The 20,301-nt window shown below is 40.7% G+C and overlaps 1 protein-coding gene across 1 annotated transcript; it reads right to left on the minus strand.

Annotated features, from left to right (window-relative positions):
• Positions 1-678: 678 nt before the first annotated feature.
• LOC149949123 (uncharacterized) lies at positions 679-2,175 on the minus strand. The gene has a single exon (XM_090169361.1). The coding sequence runs from the start codon at positions 2,173-2,175 to the stop codon at positions 679-681; it is 1,497 nt and encodes a 498-aa protein (XP_090025487.1).
• Between the last annotated feature and the right edge of the window lie 18,126 nt (positions 2,176-20,301).

Below are 20,301 nucleotides of genomic sequence, written 5' to 3' on the forward strand. Positions count from 1 at the left end.
AATGCGATGGTTCTGCCGTTCGAGTTTCGCGCAATTAAATTACAGGGAATAATTACTTTTGATGTTTGTTTTCTATAATGAATAGGTAGCTTGCTCGTGGGTTTCGTGCATATCACATAGCGTGGTACTAGGTACCATAAAATACCAAGCGACTTTTGAAACGAGAGTAGAAATGATTCACCGTGATCAACATCATGGCGGCCATGCGCGAGATATATTGACCTGGCCGCCTACAATCTCAACCACCGTGCTGGGTGAACCATTTCTACTCTCGTTTTAAGAGTCGCTTGGGGTTTCATAGTAAAATATGTCACACCCATGAGTGCGCGTTCTATTCATTATAGAAAACAACTTCGATTTTAGTGCGAATATCAAACAACAAAATGTTGATGGTACTTGCACCGTTAATGAAAGGACTTGAACCATTGATGATGGTATTTGCAAAATCGATGACGATACTTGAAAGGTCGATGACGGTACAAGTACCATTATCTACGGTCCATGCATCATTATCGACGGTTCATTTATTTATTTATTTATTTATTTATTTATTTAAGAAATACAGCTACTAAGCTTATAGGAGCTTGTGTGCAGCCAGCAGGGTGAGCAACAGATAAGTACATAAAGTTAGAGTTTCAAACCAAAGAATAGACTGAACATATAAAGGACGAATAATTTTTAAAAAAATTTAAGCGGTATTAAGACATTATAATTGAGAGTAGAGGTATGCCCATGCATGTTTTCTAAACGATCGACGGTTGCACAGTTGATTACGGCTTGCGGTAAAGAGTTCCAGCAGGTAATGGATCGGTAAGTCAGATGCCACTGTCTCTGGCGGGTATTCACCCTGGGTTTGTAGATCTTCGCGCCGTGACCACGGGTCCTACGGAGCGCGTCAAAGGTAAATAAATTGGTTGGTGATAGCGCTGACTGCAAACGCCCAGTAATAAAGTCGGACAGCCAAGTGAGGGCGTCGCCGCAGATATCAGCACTGACCAGCGCTTCGATGAGATTCTGGTGCGGAATCGTGTCGAAAGCTTTAGAGAAGTCGAGGTAGATAATATCGACAGGTTCACCAGCGTCTAGCCAAGATGTCCAGTCGTTCGTGGCAGTGAGAAGGTTGAGAAGGTTGGTTGTGCATGACATTTTAGACCGGAAGCCGTGCTGTGAGGGATGGAGGAAGTTTGTCACGGACAGGTGGAAGCGGATATCTTCGTCTACAAGACGTTCACAGATTCGTGCCATGTGGCATGTATTGGCGATGGGGCGATAGTTGGTTGGATCATTTCTCTTGGCAGCTTTATGAATGGGGGTGATGAGTGCGTTTTTCCAAAGAGTGGGGACCGTTCCGGTTGCAAAGCTACGGCTAATGATCATGGATGAAGGAGTAGCAAGAGTAGCCGCCAACTTTTTAAGTAGGTAGGGATGAATGCCATCAGGACCAGCAGCTTGGTTGTGGTCAAGTTTAAGGAGTTGCCTATAAACCGAGGTCACAGAACATGTGAAATACTGTAGAGTATGGCCTTGGACAACGGTGGAAGAGGAGGGCCTGGCCGGAAGGCGAGTGGTGACTCCCGGATTCGAGGAGACGGTGATGAAGTGTTCATTGAGGGTGGTAGCCATGGAGTTGAGGTCCGAAGAGAAAGAGCCGTCGGGGGCCTTCATTTCAGTTATTGAGAACTTCGACGTACGAAGGCGGTTTACGTGGCTGAAAAAGACTTTAGGGTTGGACGCAATGAGGTTAGCGAGATTAGATTCGAAATGACGTTTGAATTTTCTCGACGCATTGGTGGTGGCATTTCGGGCATTCTTGTATGCGGAGTAGGCATCATCAATCTGAGTCTGAGAGTAGCACCTAGTTTTGGCTCGGACATAGCGCTCCCAAGTAGCGGTTTTGTATTGACGAGACTTCTTAAACCGAATGGAATGATGCATGGGGCGGTGGGGGCGAAGAGTGCGAATGGGCAAAAAGTTCGTTATGCCAATATTAAGGATGCGCAAAAAAGCGTCCAGGCTATCGTCGATAGTTTCGTAATTGAGTTCTGTTATCCAGTTGAATTGTGATAAGTAGTCACTAAAGCGGTCGTAGTCACCTTGAAAGAAGTTGCGGCAGAGGCGAGTTGGCTCGCACCGCAGGGGTTGATCATGCACCATTATCGACTGTTCATGTACCATTATCGATGGTACAAGTGTCATCATTGTTTCGGAGGCGGGACTCAGCGACATACCCAAAAGGGGAACGAGGGTAGGCTCACCCGAAAGATTTTGCGATTCACGAATTGAAACTCAGTTGACATAGATTTGATGACTTTAAATCTGAAGTGAAAAAATCGACTACCAACCAGTGCCGTCTTTTCCATTGGGCCAAAAGGGCACTGCCCTAGGGCCCCAGGATTTGGAGGGCCCCATTTTTCAATTTTTAAAATGCTAAAGAAATTTTAATCTAAAAAAGAAATGTTTTTAATATTGCTCGAAAGTTTTAAGCATCATATTTAGTCGCGTGTATAAACAGGGTAAATCTTAAACGAATAAAGAATTGGTTGTTAGTACTTTTTAAATTAAGAGTAAGGTTCTTCTTTAGTAACCTTCAGAAGGACAAGTGAAACTGTTTGAACCGATAGTTGTAGATTAGAGAGACGGTTGACTTCGAACCGGATGAAAGAAACTTGGGTAGGGTTATTGGGGTCTCGCCAATAGTTTGCCCAGGTGCCTCAAATTATGTAAAGATGGCCCTACCGCCAGCGCTAAACCCAAAATTATTGAGAAGCAGTTATAAAAATTAACTGACATGAACGTTCGCCAGCACCCTTCCGAAATCTTTCGTTGAGAGGGGCGTAAAACCCAGGCACACTTGGAAATAGCGCGTGCTGGGGCCGAAGGCTCTTTAAAAAACATGGAGGCCCTTAAAACAAATCATACGGGGCCTCCACTTAAGTAAAAAAATATTTATTTTACGAAAAGGTGTTTTCCTATCCTAGTAGAGATCCAAATCTAGCGTTATTGAATAATTTTCCGACCGATTTTTTTTTAATTTCCATCTCCCCCTGGACCAGTGGCCCTTAATAAAAACAAAGTGGCAATAGTTCACTGAGTGGAAAACATAGTATATTGGAAGCTTAAAATAAGATAGATCCATTTATATTTGACAAAGCCGTTCGTAACTCAGGAAATTTTGATGACCGGGTGGGGGTCAAAAATGAAATTCACAGAACCTCCGTCCGCCCCCCTTCCTCGAAGTTTTGACCTCAACCCCCCCCCAATGAATTCCTGAATACGCCCTTGCCGTAACTACAGCAAAAGCAGAAATTTAAGCGCTTGATTTTAAATTTACAGATTCGTTCTGAAGCCGTGAGAGGTAAATTAGTTCGCCGTCACATCGCCGGCTCTGAGAACAACTTGAGAGAACAAAACTTTACTCTGTGGGCAGAAACACGCTCGCTGTTTTGAAAGCAGTACCATTTGAACGCGACATCAAAAATGATCGGAATCGACCTCTCTCAGCGCCGGAATCGCTAAAACAGATAAATAACCCCTCCTCTCGCGCGAAGATCGCTTGCCGCACCGTAAGCGAATTTGAGGGAACAAGGCGTCTCTTCGCTTAGAGAGAACACGCTTTGCGTTGAGAGAGCGAAAAGGCCAAGAGCGATATAGCTCTTGTTCGCATGGAACACGCTCTCACGTTTTTCGCAGAAGACGACTCCTATCTTGAGTGCGTTCGCTCTAAAATCAAACCACTATTAGCCGCTTGAACACTCACACGTTCGAGAGTAATCACATCTTTGGCCCACCTCTGGTAGACGGTTCTCTATTTCGACATCGTTGGTCTGTACCGTCATTCAAAAGTGGCTTCCTGTCATGGGCGAAAAGCTTAAAAGTCTGATATTTTGGCCTTCAAGGGAAACAATCCGATCTTCGCTGCCAGCATGCTTTGAGGAATTCTATTCTAATACAACTTGTATAATAGATTGTAGTGAAATTTTTATTAACAGACCTTCGTTGCTGAGAGCGAGAGCAAAAACGTTCAGCTCATACAAAAGCCATAACACTGCGAAAGTTATGGTAGGAATAGCCCCTAATGGTCATTTCATGTTTCTTTCCAAGTGCTATGGTGGCAGAGCTAGCGATAAGTTTATTTTTAATGATTCAAAAATAATAGATTACACTGTTCCAGGAGACGAATTGATGGCTGACAGGGGTTTTGCAATTACAGACGCTCTTTTAATACAAGTTAAATTAAATATTAAAAAAAAACAGTTAATTGAGAGTGAAGTGGTTAGTACGCGACGGTTGGCCAATGTGAGAATTCATATTGAGAGGGCGATTAGACGCCTAAAGGAGTACCGTATTTTAAAATTTGAACTAAACGTAACTAGTCTTTCTAAACAACTTGATAATATGTTCCTTGTTTGTGTGGCTTTGTGTAATTTGAAACCTAAACTGATAAAAAACAAAAATCAAAATTTTAATAATAGCGAAAGAGATATTTAAAATTTCTTGTCCAAGAATAACTACAAAAATGATTCAAATTTTTAATTAAAATTTCTCTTCAACAAACAATTCATAATGCTCTTTAATGTATAAGAAACTTGTGTTAAAGTCACTAGTAAGCTTAGGCAACATATGCTTGAAATAAAAGGTACACTCTGTTTGAAAAGTCTTCGACAGCTGAAATTTTTGCCCTCTTTTTAATTCTGCTAAAAAACTATAATAGATAGTTCGATGAAACCAATTGCAACTTTTATTTATTTTCCAATATCTTTCGTTATTTATTGGTTTCGTCCGCCAAAAATTAATAGTTTGGCGGGAACCGTCAAAACTCATTTTTGACAACTTTTTAAATATTGGTTCTACGGCACTGACTCGTGCGTTTTTGAATTCACAATGGTCGATTCATATTTAGAAAGTGGAAAAGTTATCCCTCTACAACCAACGGTTGAGAAGTTATAGCGTTTCCAAACTTTCCTCGAAACTAGGAAACACCTAAAATTCATCAAGCGATTATAAATAACGCAACTTCGATGACAATTTGGAAACGCGATAACTTCTCAACCGTTGGTTGTAGAGGGATAATGTTTCCACTTTCTAAATATGAACCGACCATTGTGAATTCAAAAACGCGCGAGTCAGTGCCGTAGAACCAATATTTAAACAGTTGTCAAAAATGAGTTTCGACGGTTCCCGCCAAACTATTAATTTTTGGCGGACGAAACCGATAAATAACGAAAGATATTGGAAAATAAATAAAAGTTGCAATTGGTTTCATCGAGCTATCTATTATAGTTTTCTAGCAGAATTAAAAAGAGGGGAAAAATTTCAGCTGTCGAAGACTTTTCAAACAGAGTGTACGTAGCCTAACTATTAATTGATTTACGAAAGTTTCATTAAATTTGCAACCTGTTAAGATTGATAGTTGAGGACAGTCTGATAAATAAACATAAAAGTGAGCGTACTTTCTTGCAGTGCAATACAAACCTAATTGTGTTTGCGTGTAATAACCCTTTACACCTTTAGGATCTAGTTCCGCAACCCCATCAACAATTTTCAAGTCCACTTTTTTTAAATGAAATGCTTTGCCATCTGGAAAAGGACATTTTACCTCGATTATTTCGTCCTCTGGAAATAAGCCATCAGGATTGGCTGATAACGAAGGGTTTGATTTTGAAATAAATGTTCCGCAAGGTTGTACATCTAAATCCCTAATTTTAGCAAATTGTTCTATGACAGTGGCTTCGAAGTTTTTATCATGAGTAGTGAATTTATTTCCTTCAAATGTCTTGTAAATATGATTGAAGAGAAATTTTTCTGGATTAGTGGTATCTCGTTTAGGAACGTTGTTTGCCGTTGATCCTGTCAACCGTAAAAGACGACTTTCCATCCAGAGTGTAGATTGTGATTGGTTTAAAGTGGCGTTTTGCAAGGGAAGTATTTTATCATTAGGGAGGCAAATAAATCTGTTGTAGAATCCAGCACAAAATCTACATGAATTTGGTAAATTTTCCACATCTTCGTGATCATGAGTTAGTTGAATTAGGGGTGTGGTAGAAGTTTGAACGATTCTCTGATGGATTTTTGGCTCAGCTACTGTGTTGGTTAAAATTGTACCCGGCACTCTCATTAACTTTCTCAAACTATTGCTTTCCAAATCTCTTACCATTTCACTGTGTGTATTATAATACTTAAGCTTAAAGGTCTTTTATTTTTTATTTACATTCGATGTATGCATAGAGACTTGATCACCAACTTTTGGTTTCTTAAATATAATATCCTGGATTAGAATAGGTTCTATATTACGTTTTGACCCAACGTTCCACTTTATTTGTTCATCTGTAAAAGTTAATCCAACCATATTTAAAGTGTTTGCTAAATCAATTTTCCACAAAATTGCTCCCACATGGCTACAGGTTTTACCTAAGCCAGCCATGCAAATACAGCCTCCGCACAACACTATACCGCATCGTTTAGAATATGAGGGATATCTTCAACCGGCGCGCCGCACAACGGACACTCCGGGTTTTCACCAAAAATGGTCGCGAACCTGGCCGCAGTCGGAAGAGCCCCGGCACGCGCAAGGAACAGCAAATGGCTCGCCTTGTCATTTGTGTAGCATGTCTCCATCGCCAACTGGTCTTTCTTTGCGTAGAGGGCAAGGCTCGGGTGTTTAGCCATTTCCTGTCGCCATTTTTCCATTCCGTTGTCGTTGACCGCCTTGTTAGTGATCTTATTCCATTCACGGTAGGACGTTGCACCTGCTCGGGAGTGACCATAGCCGTAGGCCCGATCCAAAGCCTCCATCTTCTTCGCCCAACGAGTAGTATGTCCCATGGCGCGTAGATATCGATAGATACGCGTAGCTGGGTGGGCTGGTGGTAGGAATTTTAGTCGACCAAGATAAGCCAGCTTGTTACGTGCTTACCGTTCGGCGAAGGTCGACCACGTTAACTCTCCCTTAACGGCTGCTTTCGCTGCCAGGAAATTTCCGCCAACAGCCGCATTACCCACAGAGAACTGGGATTTTTCCAGCGGGCGAATAGTGGGTTCGGACAGGCAGAGGGCATCATTTGCATATGTTAGGCTATGAACAGCAACGGCTTTCCCCAAGATACGAGTGACTGTGTACGGATTGTGTGAGTGGGAACCTTTGTGTTTTATGGCAACCTGTAGGCGCCCAGACTTCGGCCGCAGACCTGCTTCATGTTGTTCCAGATAATCGATGCCCGAGCCAAACGACACTCCTAGGTAGACAATTTCGGTAAAAAATTGGATCGACGAACCTTGGAAGGTTGTGGTCAGGTTTTCATCGCACGCGTCTCCGCTGAACTGGAGAATTTTACATTTGTCACCACTGAATGCAAGACCGTAGTCAGAAGCGAAGTTACCGCAAATATCGAGAAGGGATTGAAGTACTTCTAAAGACTCTGCAGCCTCCAAAATATCGTCCGCAAAATACTGGCCAGAGAGCGTGAAGCGGAGATGCAGGCGCTAAGGATGGTGGAACGAAAACCCGAGATTTGACTCCGTAAGTGCGTGGTCCAGCGGCTGGAGGTAGAGCGCGAAAAGTACGGGAGATAGCGGGCATCCCTGTTTCAGCCCCACGTTCGACATTACCCAGTCAGTTGCTATATCGCCAAACCAGTAACGATAGCTGTAGAGGCGTAGATGGCCAGGAGGTGGGTGACAAAGTTCGACGGAATTCCGAGACGGATAAGCGTTTCCGACAACATCTTCCTGTTAACGCTATCATAGGCTTTCTTTAAGTCGAGGAATGCTACGTAGAGTGCTCTATTTTACAGACGGGCTATCTCAATCATTTGCGTCAGCGTGAATAGATTATCCGATCCCCTGCGATCCTTACGGAAACCGTTTTGGAGCTCACCCAACAATCCTTTATCTTCCACCAAGCACACTAGGCGATTCTTCAAAATTGATAGATAGGCATTTGGACACCGCGATAGGACGATGTTCCTTCAGCTCTTCTGGGTCTCTATCAACACCTGTAAAGATTAGGCGGATCACCGTAGCGGACCAACGCTTAGGGATGACATTTGTTGAAGAGGTTACGTACGACGAGACGAGAAGATTCCGGTAGCGCGCCAAATAAGTTTGTTTGAAATTTTATCCTCCCCCGCAGCCTTTCCAAGTTGCAAATCTTAGATGGTGGAGTTCAATTGATCCAGTGATATTGGACTCATAAGTTTATCCTCTGTAGCGACGAGATCGACATTGTTAAAAATTGGCGGCGGAAGGACAAAGTTCATCGCTGAGAGAGTGGCGTGTGTTCGCTGGAAGTTCTGTTCCTCATTTTCGGCAAATTCCTCGATGCGTTTGGATATAGATGGTTTATCTTTGAGGCTAGTTCCATTCTTGTCCTTTAGAGACACTGTAAAGTTGCTAACCTTGTAATCCCTGAAGAGCTTTCAAAACGTTTTCGCGTTGATTTCTTTGATTTTTGAAGACACCATTCGTTTGACTTTGTTTTTCAGATAATAAATCTTTCCACATGCGGTCCTTTTCGGCAACGGCGGCAGGCGACGGTTAATTTTTTCGGGCGGCTTTACGATAAGCTCTATTGGCGCGTTTCCGGTCAGAAATTGCAGTTTTTACATCGGAGTCAAACCAGCGTTTCTAAAGACGATTTCTAGAATCTGGCTTCGACACCCCAAGCTCGCTAGCAGCAGCACTCGAAATGGCGGCTTGGAAGGACTCGAACGAAAGCTCTGGAAGCGCCCGAATCTTTAAGCCCACCTTTTCGCCAAACTCAGCCTTGATGGGATCCGTAGTTCTCCATCGCTTTTGGCATTGGACGATAACAGCATCCTTTTTTCCAGGAATCGCTTTCGAAAATAAAGCCACAAGAGCGTTATGGTCAGTACCGAGGCTAGAAATCCCGTCTTCGTCAATTGTCAATAGAGGAGTTAAACCCTCTAGCGGACCAGGTAACTCTCCCCGAACATAAGGTTTGGTCGAGATTTACTTTGTGCATATCATACGATGAAGCCCAATCTTTAATACTACGGCCGGTACTGTCTCCCCGCCCATCGAGCTCGAAAAAGTCGGGAGAAGGTCCAGGCGTTCCCAATTCCGCAGGTGCGTTTCGGCTACGGCAAACACCGGGATGTTCAATTCTGCCATTAAATTCTGTAATTCAATCCACGTCTCTCGTCGCCGACCACCTTCCATGTTCAAAAATCCCATCATCATTTTCTTCTACAGTCCACCGCCTACCACGTCTCCTCGCCCGCTTACACGCTCCCCTTCTACGCCCTCGACTTTGAAGTCACTCTTGAATGCGGTTTTCCGGAGGGATTTGATGCCCTGTAGCCTCACCACCGTAGTCGGAGTCAAGCTGGTGGTTACGCTAGGAGTAGTACCGGTTTCGTCTCCAACGCTGCTCCTTAGTGAGATCAGCCCGTATGAGAATTCCATTAAATTCCTCCTTACCCTTCAATTTTTTTGCGCCATCCAAAATCAGTGTCTTCGTCGCTTCAGTTGTCAACGTAATACGTAGGGGGCGAGGTTTGTCATCTACACTTCGAGATCAAGACGTCTCTCTCTAGTACTCCCAGGCTTCTGGCGAGCCAATTTTGCGCTCCGCGAATCGTATTGGTATTGCGCTTGTCGCAGCTTCTTCAAGGGGCTAGTAGGCCACACTTTGAAGCTCTCTGGCGCTCTTTTGATTTCACAGGAAGATGGGAAAAAACAGCCATTCTTCTCAACTCACTCCCTACAACTCCATGAAATTTTTGCATAACCTTTTGAAACACCCTGTATGCGCTTGTGATGCGCTCTCTCGTTACAAAAAACTAATTCGGTTATAAAGAATAGTGAATGCGGGGTTAAGAACGGCTACATATAAAAACTTTAAGCTTAAAGGGCCAGATTATCATTGGGAAAAAAAATCGGCGTTTGACAAATCAGCGCGTTAGAACGATACATTTAATAATTAAGCGAAAACTATACCATCATGGAAATAATACACCTCACTTCATTACTTATAGTTGGGCTTATAATATTAGTTTTGATTGTTTAGAAAAAAAAAGGTTCCAAATATAAAGACGGCCATACCAGATATTCAATTTCTAGGTTCACTAAGCGAAATAATTAAACAAGATTGCAATCTTGAGATGGTATACAGCGTAGAAGACACGCAATGCGACATGATTAGCAAAAATAAGAGTCCTTTTATAACTCACAATGGCGCGTCTGTAAATATATTGGCTTTCAAGCCTAAAAGCACCTGTAACATGCTTTATGGCTACATTGTATTGCTCTAGTGCTGGCAATATTGTCATAGCATATATTGCACTCTAAAACCAAAAGGTTTAATACATTTTGAATATTTCCGTGCAATATTTATTTTTTACTTGTGCTTCAAGTAGAACATTCTGAATTAGTGCTGCAACAGGTTCTTCCTCAGAACGGTCAGCTTCAATTGTCATAAGACCCTCGTAGAGATCGTAATCTCTGAACATGCCTTCAACTGTTCCGAGAACGCTCATTTATAATATATGTCAATGAAAAGTTTTTTGGCAAACAAATTCAAGTCTACGCTTACCATTCACTATCGTTGCGGCGTTTTCCGCGGTAGAAGACGGTGTCCGGATGCGTCCTTTGAGGCCATGGCGAGCGTTGATGAACTGCCGGGGCCATACGGTGGTCAAAGGTCCCGGTAGGGCTGGTGCGGAATTTTGAATATACGTAAAAACAACTTGGCAAAAACAAATCTAGGTCCCTAGTTTACGCTTACCATTCACTATCGTTGTGTCGTTTGCCTGGGTCGAAGACGGTGTCCGGATGGGTGCTTGGAGGCCATGGCGGACGTCGATGATCTACCGGGACCTTATCGTGGTTGACTGTCCTGGCAGCGCTGTGGCGGAAATTGAATATACGTTAGTAAAAAAATAGGCAAAAACAGATCTACGTTACGCGTCTATACGCTTACCAATCACTATCGTTGTGGTGTTTGTCGAGGTTGACAACTGTGGCCGGATAGGTCCTTGGAGGCCATAGCAGACGCCGACGATCTGCCGGGGCCTAACGGTGGTTGACTGTGCTGGCAGCGCTGTGGCGGAATTTTGAATATATGTCAATGAAAAAACTTTGCAAAAACAGATCTAAGTCCCTATTTTACGTTTACCATTAACCATTCCTAGAACCGCTGGAGCGGAGGCGGCCTCTTTTCGTGGAGCTTCGACCAGCTCTAATCTCATTCCGAGGGGTGAATTTGGATCGCTCACTACCCTCATGCGCACCGTCTCAACAGCAGCTGCAACTGCTGCTGGTGGCGGTGGTGATGGTGGTAGTTGTTGGGCTAGTACCAGAGGCGCCACTGGTGGAGACGTTCTTGGAAGCGTTCGTGGAGACTGTCCTGGAAACGGTGGTGGAGATGGAGGCGGTTGGTTGCCTGGATTTTGTTCAAAGTCGGGCGTAATGTAGACCTATATGAAATATGAAATTTCTCAAAAGGAGACGTTGCACTACCCATTCGATTTGCAATGACAACCGAAAATGTTTTTGATCACTTAAAAAAAATCTCCATTTAAAAAATCATGGGATTTTCTCGGTTTCACAGGGTCCTAGCTACGAAAATTTGGAAAAAAAAATGAAAATCACGAAATGTGTAATTTGGACCACATTTAGGTAAATTTCATCAAGTTTGGGTAAATTGAAACATTTTTAGGGTAAATTTGTAAAAAATTTGGGTAAAATAAGGAACAAAATCTTATTTTGGTTGTAAGTGGTCAAAAACATTTTCGGTTGCCATGCCAAATCGAATGGGAAGTGCAACGTCTCCTTTTGGGAAATTTCATATCTCATATAGGTCTACATTACGGCCGACTTTGAACTAAATCGGCAATAAACACCTCGGGTACTCTCCTTGTGAGTTGATCGCTGACTGGTGTAGTTCTAATCAAAGATCACATTTATTGTGGGTGCTGTGGATAGCGAGGCGGGCCCTGACGCTGTCCTCCACGAAATCTTCCCTGATTCGAACTGGTCTGCTGCACTGGACTTTGACTTGATCGAAGTTGATTGTGGCAATTATATCTACTTAAGTGTGGGGTGTAAATCCACAGAACATTTTTAATAATATACTTCACCAGTTTTTCTTTCGGCAAAGGCTGTAGCAATGACAGGTTCTGATGTTGTATCCGAGTTACGTAGGCTCCCACAGACTCTTTTCCCTTTGTTTAGACAACTCAAACTTAATCCGATGTCCTCGTTCAGCGGTCAGATAGTGTCGTTCAAATGCCTGCACAAAACCGGACTAGCTCCAACCTAGTGGTTCTGTTTCTAGTTCATAACCTTCGTACCAGAGTCTGGATTCACCTCTAAAAACACTACCGGATATAGCAGCAATGCCCTGCATATTTAGTTGATTAGCTTCAGCGTACAATTTTAATTCCCGTAAGAAACAACGCGGGTTCTCCTTACCTCCAGAGAACATAGAAATGTGCAATTTTACCTTACCCAAATTAGGAAAATTCAAGCTGTTATTATTACTAGGGTCAGGTCCCATACTCGACCCAAAGGATAAGCGATGTGGATCTTCGATATTATCCAAATCCGGAAAATGTACTGTCCGTCGTGGCAACGGCAATGGCAGTTCAGTTGAGTGCAACCCATTTATCGGTCTCGTCCCATTGGTAGTTGGCAGTTCAGCTCTAGATGTAACATGGTTAATTAATTCAGCCATACTTGTTTGTAAAGCAGCCATATGTTCTCGTAGTTGTGGTAGTTCTGCGCTTTCTGTGGATCAATTTCCTTCGTCCACATTAGTAGTCATTGTGATGTTGTATAGCGGGAACAGGTCACTGCACCATTCAAAGCTTACACCACTTCAGCATCCAAAGAAATCTCTACTTCATCCTGGAAATCCAGGGCATCAAAATTGACTAAACTCTTTAGCGCGTAACAAACATATAACAATCGTGAGAACTTAACCAATGTGTTTGAATCTGTTCAAAATAGCGACTACAGATCGGAAAAAGTTTGTGCAGACCTTATATACGGGAATTGATTTGAGTAATGTACATTGATAAAGTCTATCGTTTTGTAGAGGTTCAATTAAAAACCCTAACGTATTACAATCTAAAATTTAAAAATACTTAATATTTATCGCTTTAAGTATCAACATATTGCAATCTAAATAAAAAAAATATTATTTTATTTATTTAGTTTTCATTAACTCTATTTTGGAGTTCGTTATTCTCAATATATTATTATATATATTTTTTAATTTTTTATCGTTTTCTCTTTGACGTCGCCTGGGGCGTTTAACGCTTTGATGGCCAACATCAGAGCGTCCGGCACGGTTTTGGTGCCTGGTGAAGGGTTGATCGGTATGGGGTTTGCAGTAGGGTCCTCCCCATTAAAACAGCGAAAAAGAGCCTCTACCTCTACCTCTACCTCCTCCTCCTCCTCCTCCTCTTCTTCGGTTACGTCGACTGTACGTTCATCGATCTAAAAATAAATTATTGGAACACTTTTACAGATTTATTTATATTTGAATTCGGCCCAAACGTTAAAAAATAAGACCTATATTCAAAAAGGTCGCCAGATGGACATCAATGAATTGTTTTTCATGGTTTACTTCCATCTTGCGTCGGTACCATCTCTTATATTTTTTAAGAACTACCGCCAGCATTCTTAAAGATAGTTTGTTTTCAATTTCCGAAAACCCTAGAATTTGTTTGGTGACACTCATATCGACTTCTTCCATTGTAGCAGCTGAAGTTTGTCTCAATCGAGGGAGAGAGTACCCTTACAAAAAAATTGAGGATATAATTTTCATAAATCAGTAGGCTTTTATACCCAAAACTTGAAACACCTAAGATTGTTGGAAACTTTCTAATTGATATTAATTAATGTCAAAACGTGGTGAAATCGTGGGATTTTTAATTTGAGGATGAACAGATTGAATCCCGCACCGCAAACCCCGACTGCGCCATTGATCTCAAACCGGGATTTCCTAGTCGATTAGCCGTGCTCTTCATCCGTCAAGCGTCGAAGTAGCACCGAGCAAGACTTAACTCACGTTTGACGATAAAGGGTGTCGATTAGCCGTGCTTGTGACGATGTTTTCCGTGATGGCCGTCTATTGAGGAAGCTCGAAACGTCACTTTCGTTACCGGGCTGACCGTGAATTCGTGAGTGTCATTGGACGGTTTCTTTCGTCGCGAAGTGTCCGTCGCTACTTGGACTTTTGGGGGGCTTTGTCTCCTGAGCGTGATGTGTTCTGTCGTGGAGTGCTAACGAGTTCTTATGTCTGGCCCGGTATCCGCATTTGGTGCATCCAAAGGGTTTCTCGCCAGTGTGTCTTCTTTTGTAAACAATCAAACTGGTCTTTTGCGTGCAGGAGTAGCAGCACTGGTAACATTCACATGGTTTTTCACCGGATTGCATTCTTTAGAGAACAGTCAAACTACTCTTATGGGCAGTTGTGTAGTTACACTGTTAACAATAAAAAGGTTTGTCTTCGTTATGTTTTTGTTGTGCACAGTGAAATTATAATGTTTGTTAGTGGCGTCGATGCACTCTGCGCACTGGAACATCACCTCTTCGCGGGTGCTCAGTTGCAAGTTTCCCGCCGTCAACATCCCTTTCCGATTTAACAATTTATAGTTTTAAGTTAAAACGAACAAAGTTCTGAAGCGTTGCTTATCCATAAAAACTTCTTCTAGAAAGTCCTAAACAAAACATATTACAATATTAACGAAATATTTCGTAAAATCTTATTTTAGGCCTAACCTTAAAATTTTATAGGGTGCAATTATTATAACTGAGTAATATGTAAAGCGGCGTTACAGACGATCGAAAGGTTTCATGTGAATAACAAATCAGCTACGATTAAAAAAAGATTTCTATATGCAAGAGTATAAAATTTTTATTTAGAAAACTTACATGGCCCACATGATCTTTATCCTGGAGATATGGAAACTCTGTGACAATTGATTTTGATTGATTATGCTGGCATCTGTTAAACAATGCAGCTCCTTTTCAATTATTTCATCTGATTGATGATTTTGGTAAATATATCTCGGAATTTTTATTTCTTTGATGCAATGGTATACGGTGTCAGAATACCAACCGGGTCAAATATCTGCGCGAGCGTGCTTAATAGAAATCTTGTCGTGTTTTGATTAGATTCTATAACGGCTAGTAATTTTGAAAAGTCTATGGATAGTTCGTCCGCTTCCGGTTTCCAGATTAACCCTTAGCCCTTTTGCTCTGTAGGTACAACTTTTCCGTCGAACTTGACGATAGTATTTTCTTCCGCCGATCTTTCCGCCCATAATCTTCTTAAATCCGATGAATTTGTTTGCAGGTAAGCAAATTAAATTGTTGAAATTGTGGTTTAGGTTTATTATAAGACCAAAGGCCCAAAGCTAAAACTCAACGAAATATTTGTTAAAAATACTAAATTGTAAGTTTGTAACATTATGAAAAGATCTTTTGAAAGCGGATCTCAAAAGAGAAAAAGAAACAACCTCTGCAAGCCGAGACCAATGCTTTGCCGAAAGTTGTCACCTTTTTCCAAAAAGTTGATAAGTCAAATTTGACATCAATAAACGATGATACAAATCAATCAACTGAAATACGGATAATACGTTCACCCTCTTCATCTCGGATTTCGGAGACGCGCACAGATGCTTCAGATAAAGATACTGTAGTACCAATAGCCGGACCTCTAATAAGCGATGTCATCCCTCCCACTCCGACGTGATTGCATGAATATGCCACCAAGTGGTGGTCTAGTAAACTTTGTAAACACAGACTAGAAAATCAGCTTCCCTGGTTTAGTATCTCGTCTGTGTAAAAAACGGCGCCAACAAAGTTTTCTCTTAAATTAGTTGTTGTGAAAATTGAATACGTAAATCTCCAAAATGTCGAGTTTAGATGTGTTTACGCAGTGCAATTTATTTCTACAAAACAAGCAGAAGTTAAAACATAAATCAGTACTATGCAATTTAGATAAACCGGTCACCAGAAAAGTCAAAGGAACTGAATATAAACGCTAAGCCTTTGATCAAAACTAGAAATGTTAGTACTCAATGTTATTTACTGCCTTCAAATTCGAGTAAAAAGGTGAAAACCGTGGATAAGTTTACAAATACTAAAAATCAACCTAAAGATTGAAAAGTTTCCACAAAAGCTGTTGGCTCCCAAACTTTAATTCAAGACTGGCCACCCTTATTTGTACAAGCTGCTAAAATGATAGATCTTCAGTTTTCTAGTGACTTATCTTATCAGGTATAATATTCTATTTAACATTTAAGCACTGTTAAAATAACTATTTACTAATTTAATATTAAACATACTTGAAGATGAAGGAAAATTGTAATAAAAAGTCTGTTATGCAAATAACAACGAAAAGAAGTATTGGTCTACTATCAGAAGAATTTGACGAGGAACCAACCAGTCTACTTCTTCGGGCTGATGGAAACTGTATACTTACAATAGTATTTAAACGACCGTTCATGTTTGATATTATCAAGAATGGAAATGTGGATCTGGATACGTTAATTCTTATGTTCAAAGTCATCACGGGTCAACTGGGTCACGTATTTTGTTCAGGAATTAATCCAGAGAAGGTGGAAATTGCAAGTTTACAAAAAATCTAATTAAAATAAATTACCCTTTTACACGTTACCAGTCTACAAAATGTGAAGTGTTTTATGAACTTTCCAAAGACCGTAAAATTTCTTTCAGAACAGGCATGAAGGTACAGTGTAAACATTGCTGGTATGTTGGAAATTGCATCTTAAAATCAAAGAAACGTAATGCAACAGAATCTCCAAATAGAAGACTAAAACGACAGAGTATCAAGAAACTTTCCGATTAAGTACTTAACACCACGCAGCAAGTCAGTTCGTTTATCACGAATACAGAACAACCGCTCTTTCTTCAAGCAAAAGGTCTCTAAGTTGGATGCCGAATTGAAGCTGAGGACCGTGAATTTAAATAAGGAGAACTCAACTGAGATAACTAACGTAGTAAAAATCACTATTGGACATTTCAGCTCTACGCTAGAAGAAACATTAAACTCCACAACTGACCAAACTCAAGACATTTTAATAGCTTCGTGGGAGAATGATTCGGCCCAAAAACATCTCGAAGAAAAAAGGGACTTCTTTTCGCAACAAGAAAAATCTCTAACTTCTCCTTACATCTGAGAGTGGAATGCTATCACCCCGAGGATTGCGCTAGCTGTTAGTAGTCGAAACCCAGCAGCTTATGAAACTTTGAGGAGCTTTAAAATTTTAAATATTCCAAGCGTTTCCACCTTGAAAGAAAAAACACGTAAGCTAAATCATAATGAATAATACCTTGCTGAAGTTTTAAAATGGACATGGAAGCTAAAGGTCAGCTTTTTCCAACTGGTACTGGAATTCTAATTTTTGATGAGGTTGAAGTTATAGACAAAATAATGTGGAATAGTAAAACCCATGAGTTTGTTGGATTTGCAATGGACCAAAAGGACTGGCCAGAATTTATTGATATATATAAGATGCAACACCTCAGGCGCCTTCTCATACTAATTATGTCCTACAATTTCTATGGAGAGATTTAACTTCCGAAACTGGTGTTATCGGACCATATTTCACTTCGGCTTACACGTTCCACCAAAACAAATTGGTAACATCTTTATATCAAACTATCGAGGCTTTTGAATTGTATCAGTTCAAATGTGTAGGGATTGTTTGTGATGGTGCAGCTGAAAATTTGGCGCTTATGAAAGTTAAAATGGGAGTAAATGGTGCATTCGGATTTAAAAAAACCATTGACGGATTATACGGTTTTTCAATTGACCCTAGTTTTAAGAACGCCTTTTCAGAAAAGCTAAGACTAATACACTGGATAACTTGTCCGTCCTATCAAATGACAAATTTAATTGGACAGCTTTATGCGTCAAGGAAGGATGGACTAAAAAGTTTCTCCAGAAACAGCGTGCCCTTTGGTTGGAATGATATAGATGTCCATAAGCGGGATGAAGAGAGGACCAAACATGGACAAATGCGGGTAGCCCAGCATTTGCTGAAGAGTTATATTGAACGAGACGCTTGGACCCGGCTAAACGTAGCTCCAAGTAAAGTACTACAACAAGAAGAAATGTTGAGTGAACTCTACGGATTTGCCCATGGAACCACTAGCTCAGAAAACACAAGAAAAAGTGCAACATTAACTTAAGAGCGTGTAATCAATTATTTGAAAATGGAACACTCCGGGCCCAACGAGTAGAGGACATGACTTCCAAAGGACTTCATTCTATGGAAAAGGGCTATTTATTTTTTGAAAAGTGGCTAAAGGATATTTTAGACCTTAATCCTGACATAAATTTTAATAGCTCAAAACAAACTGTATTCATTTCGTGGCAAACATGGGACTTACTCCGCGTTATGTACTATGGATTTCAGGGTTTAGCTCGATAATTTTCTAACCTGTGCCCAGGTTACTTCCTATCTTTCATAAGAATTACCGGTAGTGCCATTGAAAGTTTATTTTCCCAAATAACATATGCAGCTGGCGGAAAAATTACACTTGATTCATACGTTAGTGGTAGAAAAGCCGTAACAATTAGGAGAAATGTGCAGGGGAGGAATTCTTCTAATAAATTTCATTGTGACCAACTGATATTAAATTACGAAGCTGATTTAACGGCTAATAAAAAGTAATTTGTATACGTAGGTCATATTCTCGTAACTTTTTTTAAATGTTTGATTAGTGATAGAAATATTAATTATTTGACAATATTTGATTTTAATATTTGTACTTAATTTCTTAAGTTGATTAAAAACTTTTAATCATAAAAAATCATGATCTAACTTTTTTTCCTAGTTCTAACTGATCTCTTCTCACTTTTATCACGAACTGCAAACTCGGATTGAAGCTTCCTTTTTTCAAAGGTTGACTTGTAGTAACTTTGGGGGAGGTAGTAGTTTCATTTATCTTAAGGCATGCACGATTTGGTGAAATCTCTCTTAACGCTGAAGGCACGGATGAAGATGGCGAGGAACTTTGAAAATTGCTTTGTGACGTTGAGGAACTTTGAATATTGCTTTGGGACTTTGAGGAACTTTGAATACTGCTTTGGGACTTTGAGGAACTTTGAATACTGCTTTGGGACTTTGAGGAACTTTGAATACTGCTTTGGGACTTTGAGGAACTTTGAATACTGCTTTGGGACTTTGAGGAACTTTGAATACTGCTTTGGGACTTTGAGGAACTTTGAATACTGCTTTGGGACTTTGAGGAACTTTGAATACTGCTTTGGGACTTTGAGGAACTTTGAATACTGCTTTGGGACTTTGATGAACGTTGAATACTGCTTTGGGACTTTGAGGAACTTTGAATACTGCTTTGGGACTTTGAGGAACTTTGAATACTGCTTTGGGACTTTGAGGAACTTTGAATACTGCTTTGGGACTTTGAATACTGCTTTGGGACTTTGAGGAACTTTGAATACTGCTTTGGGACTTTGAGGAACTTTGAATACTGCTTTGGGACTTTGAGGAACTTTGAATACTGCTTTGGGACTTTGAGGAACTTTGAATACTGCTTTGGGACTTTGAGGAACTTTGAATACTGCTTTGGGACTTTGAGGAACTTTGAATACTGCTTTGGGACTTTGAGGAACTTTGAATACTGCTTTGGGACTTTGAGGAACTTTGAATACTGCTTTGGGACTTTGAGGAACTTGGAATACTGCTTTGTGACGTTGAGGAGCTTGAAATCACAGTCTTTTCATCACGTTTATTCTCACCCTTCTTCACTTTCGTCTTTTTCTTTTCACTCTTCTCTTTAATACTGTATAACTGGTCTCGTAATGTATGCCCTCCTTTTCCTCGTTTTAGATGACTAGATACCAATTCTTGTATTCTTGCGTGAATCATTTTTCGAGCCCACTCACGATAGAAATTTTCTATTCCTAGAGTTTGCCATTGTACATCTTTAGGTACCGCTTCATAAAATTCCATTTTGACATCATCTTTTTCTAGCAAAGCGAAATTTTTTTCCGCACATTTCTAAAATATCGTAAAAATTAAAATATTAATTATCATCTTTGATCCATATTTAATTAGGGAGTTCCTGTTAGCAAATTGGCAAACTTTGTCATTAACACGCCGAATAAATGGAAGGAGACTATTTGGGAAGAAGCATTTTTCCATTATCCTATTGGCAAGTCTTCCTTGTCATGTTGATTCATACGAATAATCATGGTACACTTTAACAGATTATGGTCATGCATTCTCTTATTAAACGAGTGTTTCATTTTGATACTGCTTAGCCGAGTCCTAGAAG

This window comes from Leiobunum rupestre, chromosome 3 (assembly GCF_980474605.1).
Source record: "Leiobunum rupestre chromosome 3, qqLeiRupe1.1.hap1, whole genome shotgun sequence".
Lineage (NCBI taxonomy): Eukaryota > Metazoa > Arthropoda > Arachnida > Opiliones > Sclerosomatidae > Leiobunum > Leiobunum rupestre.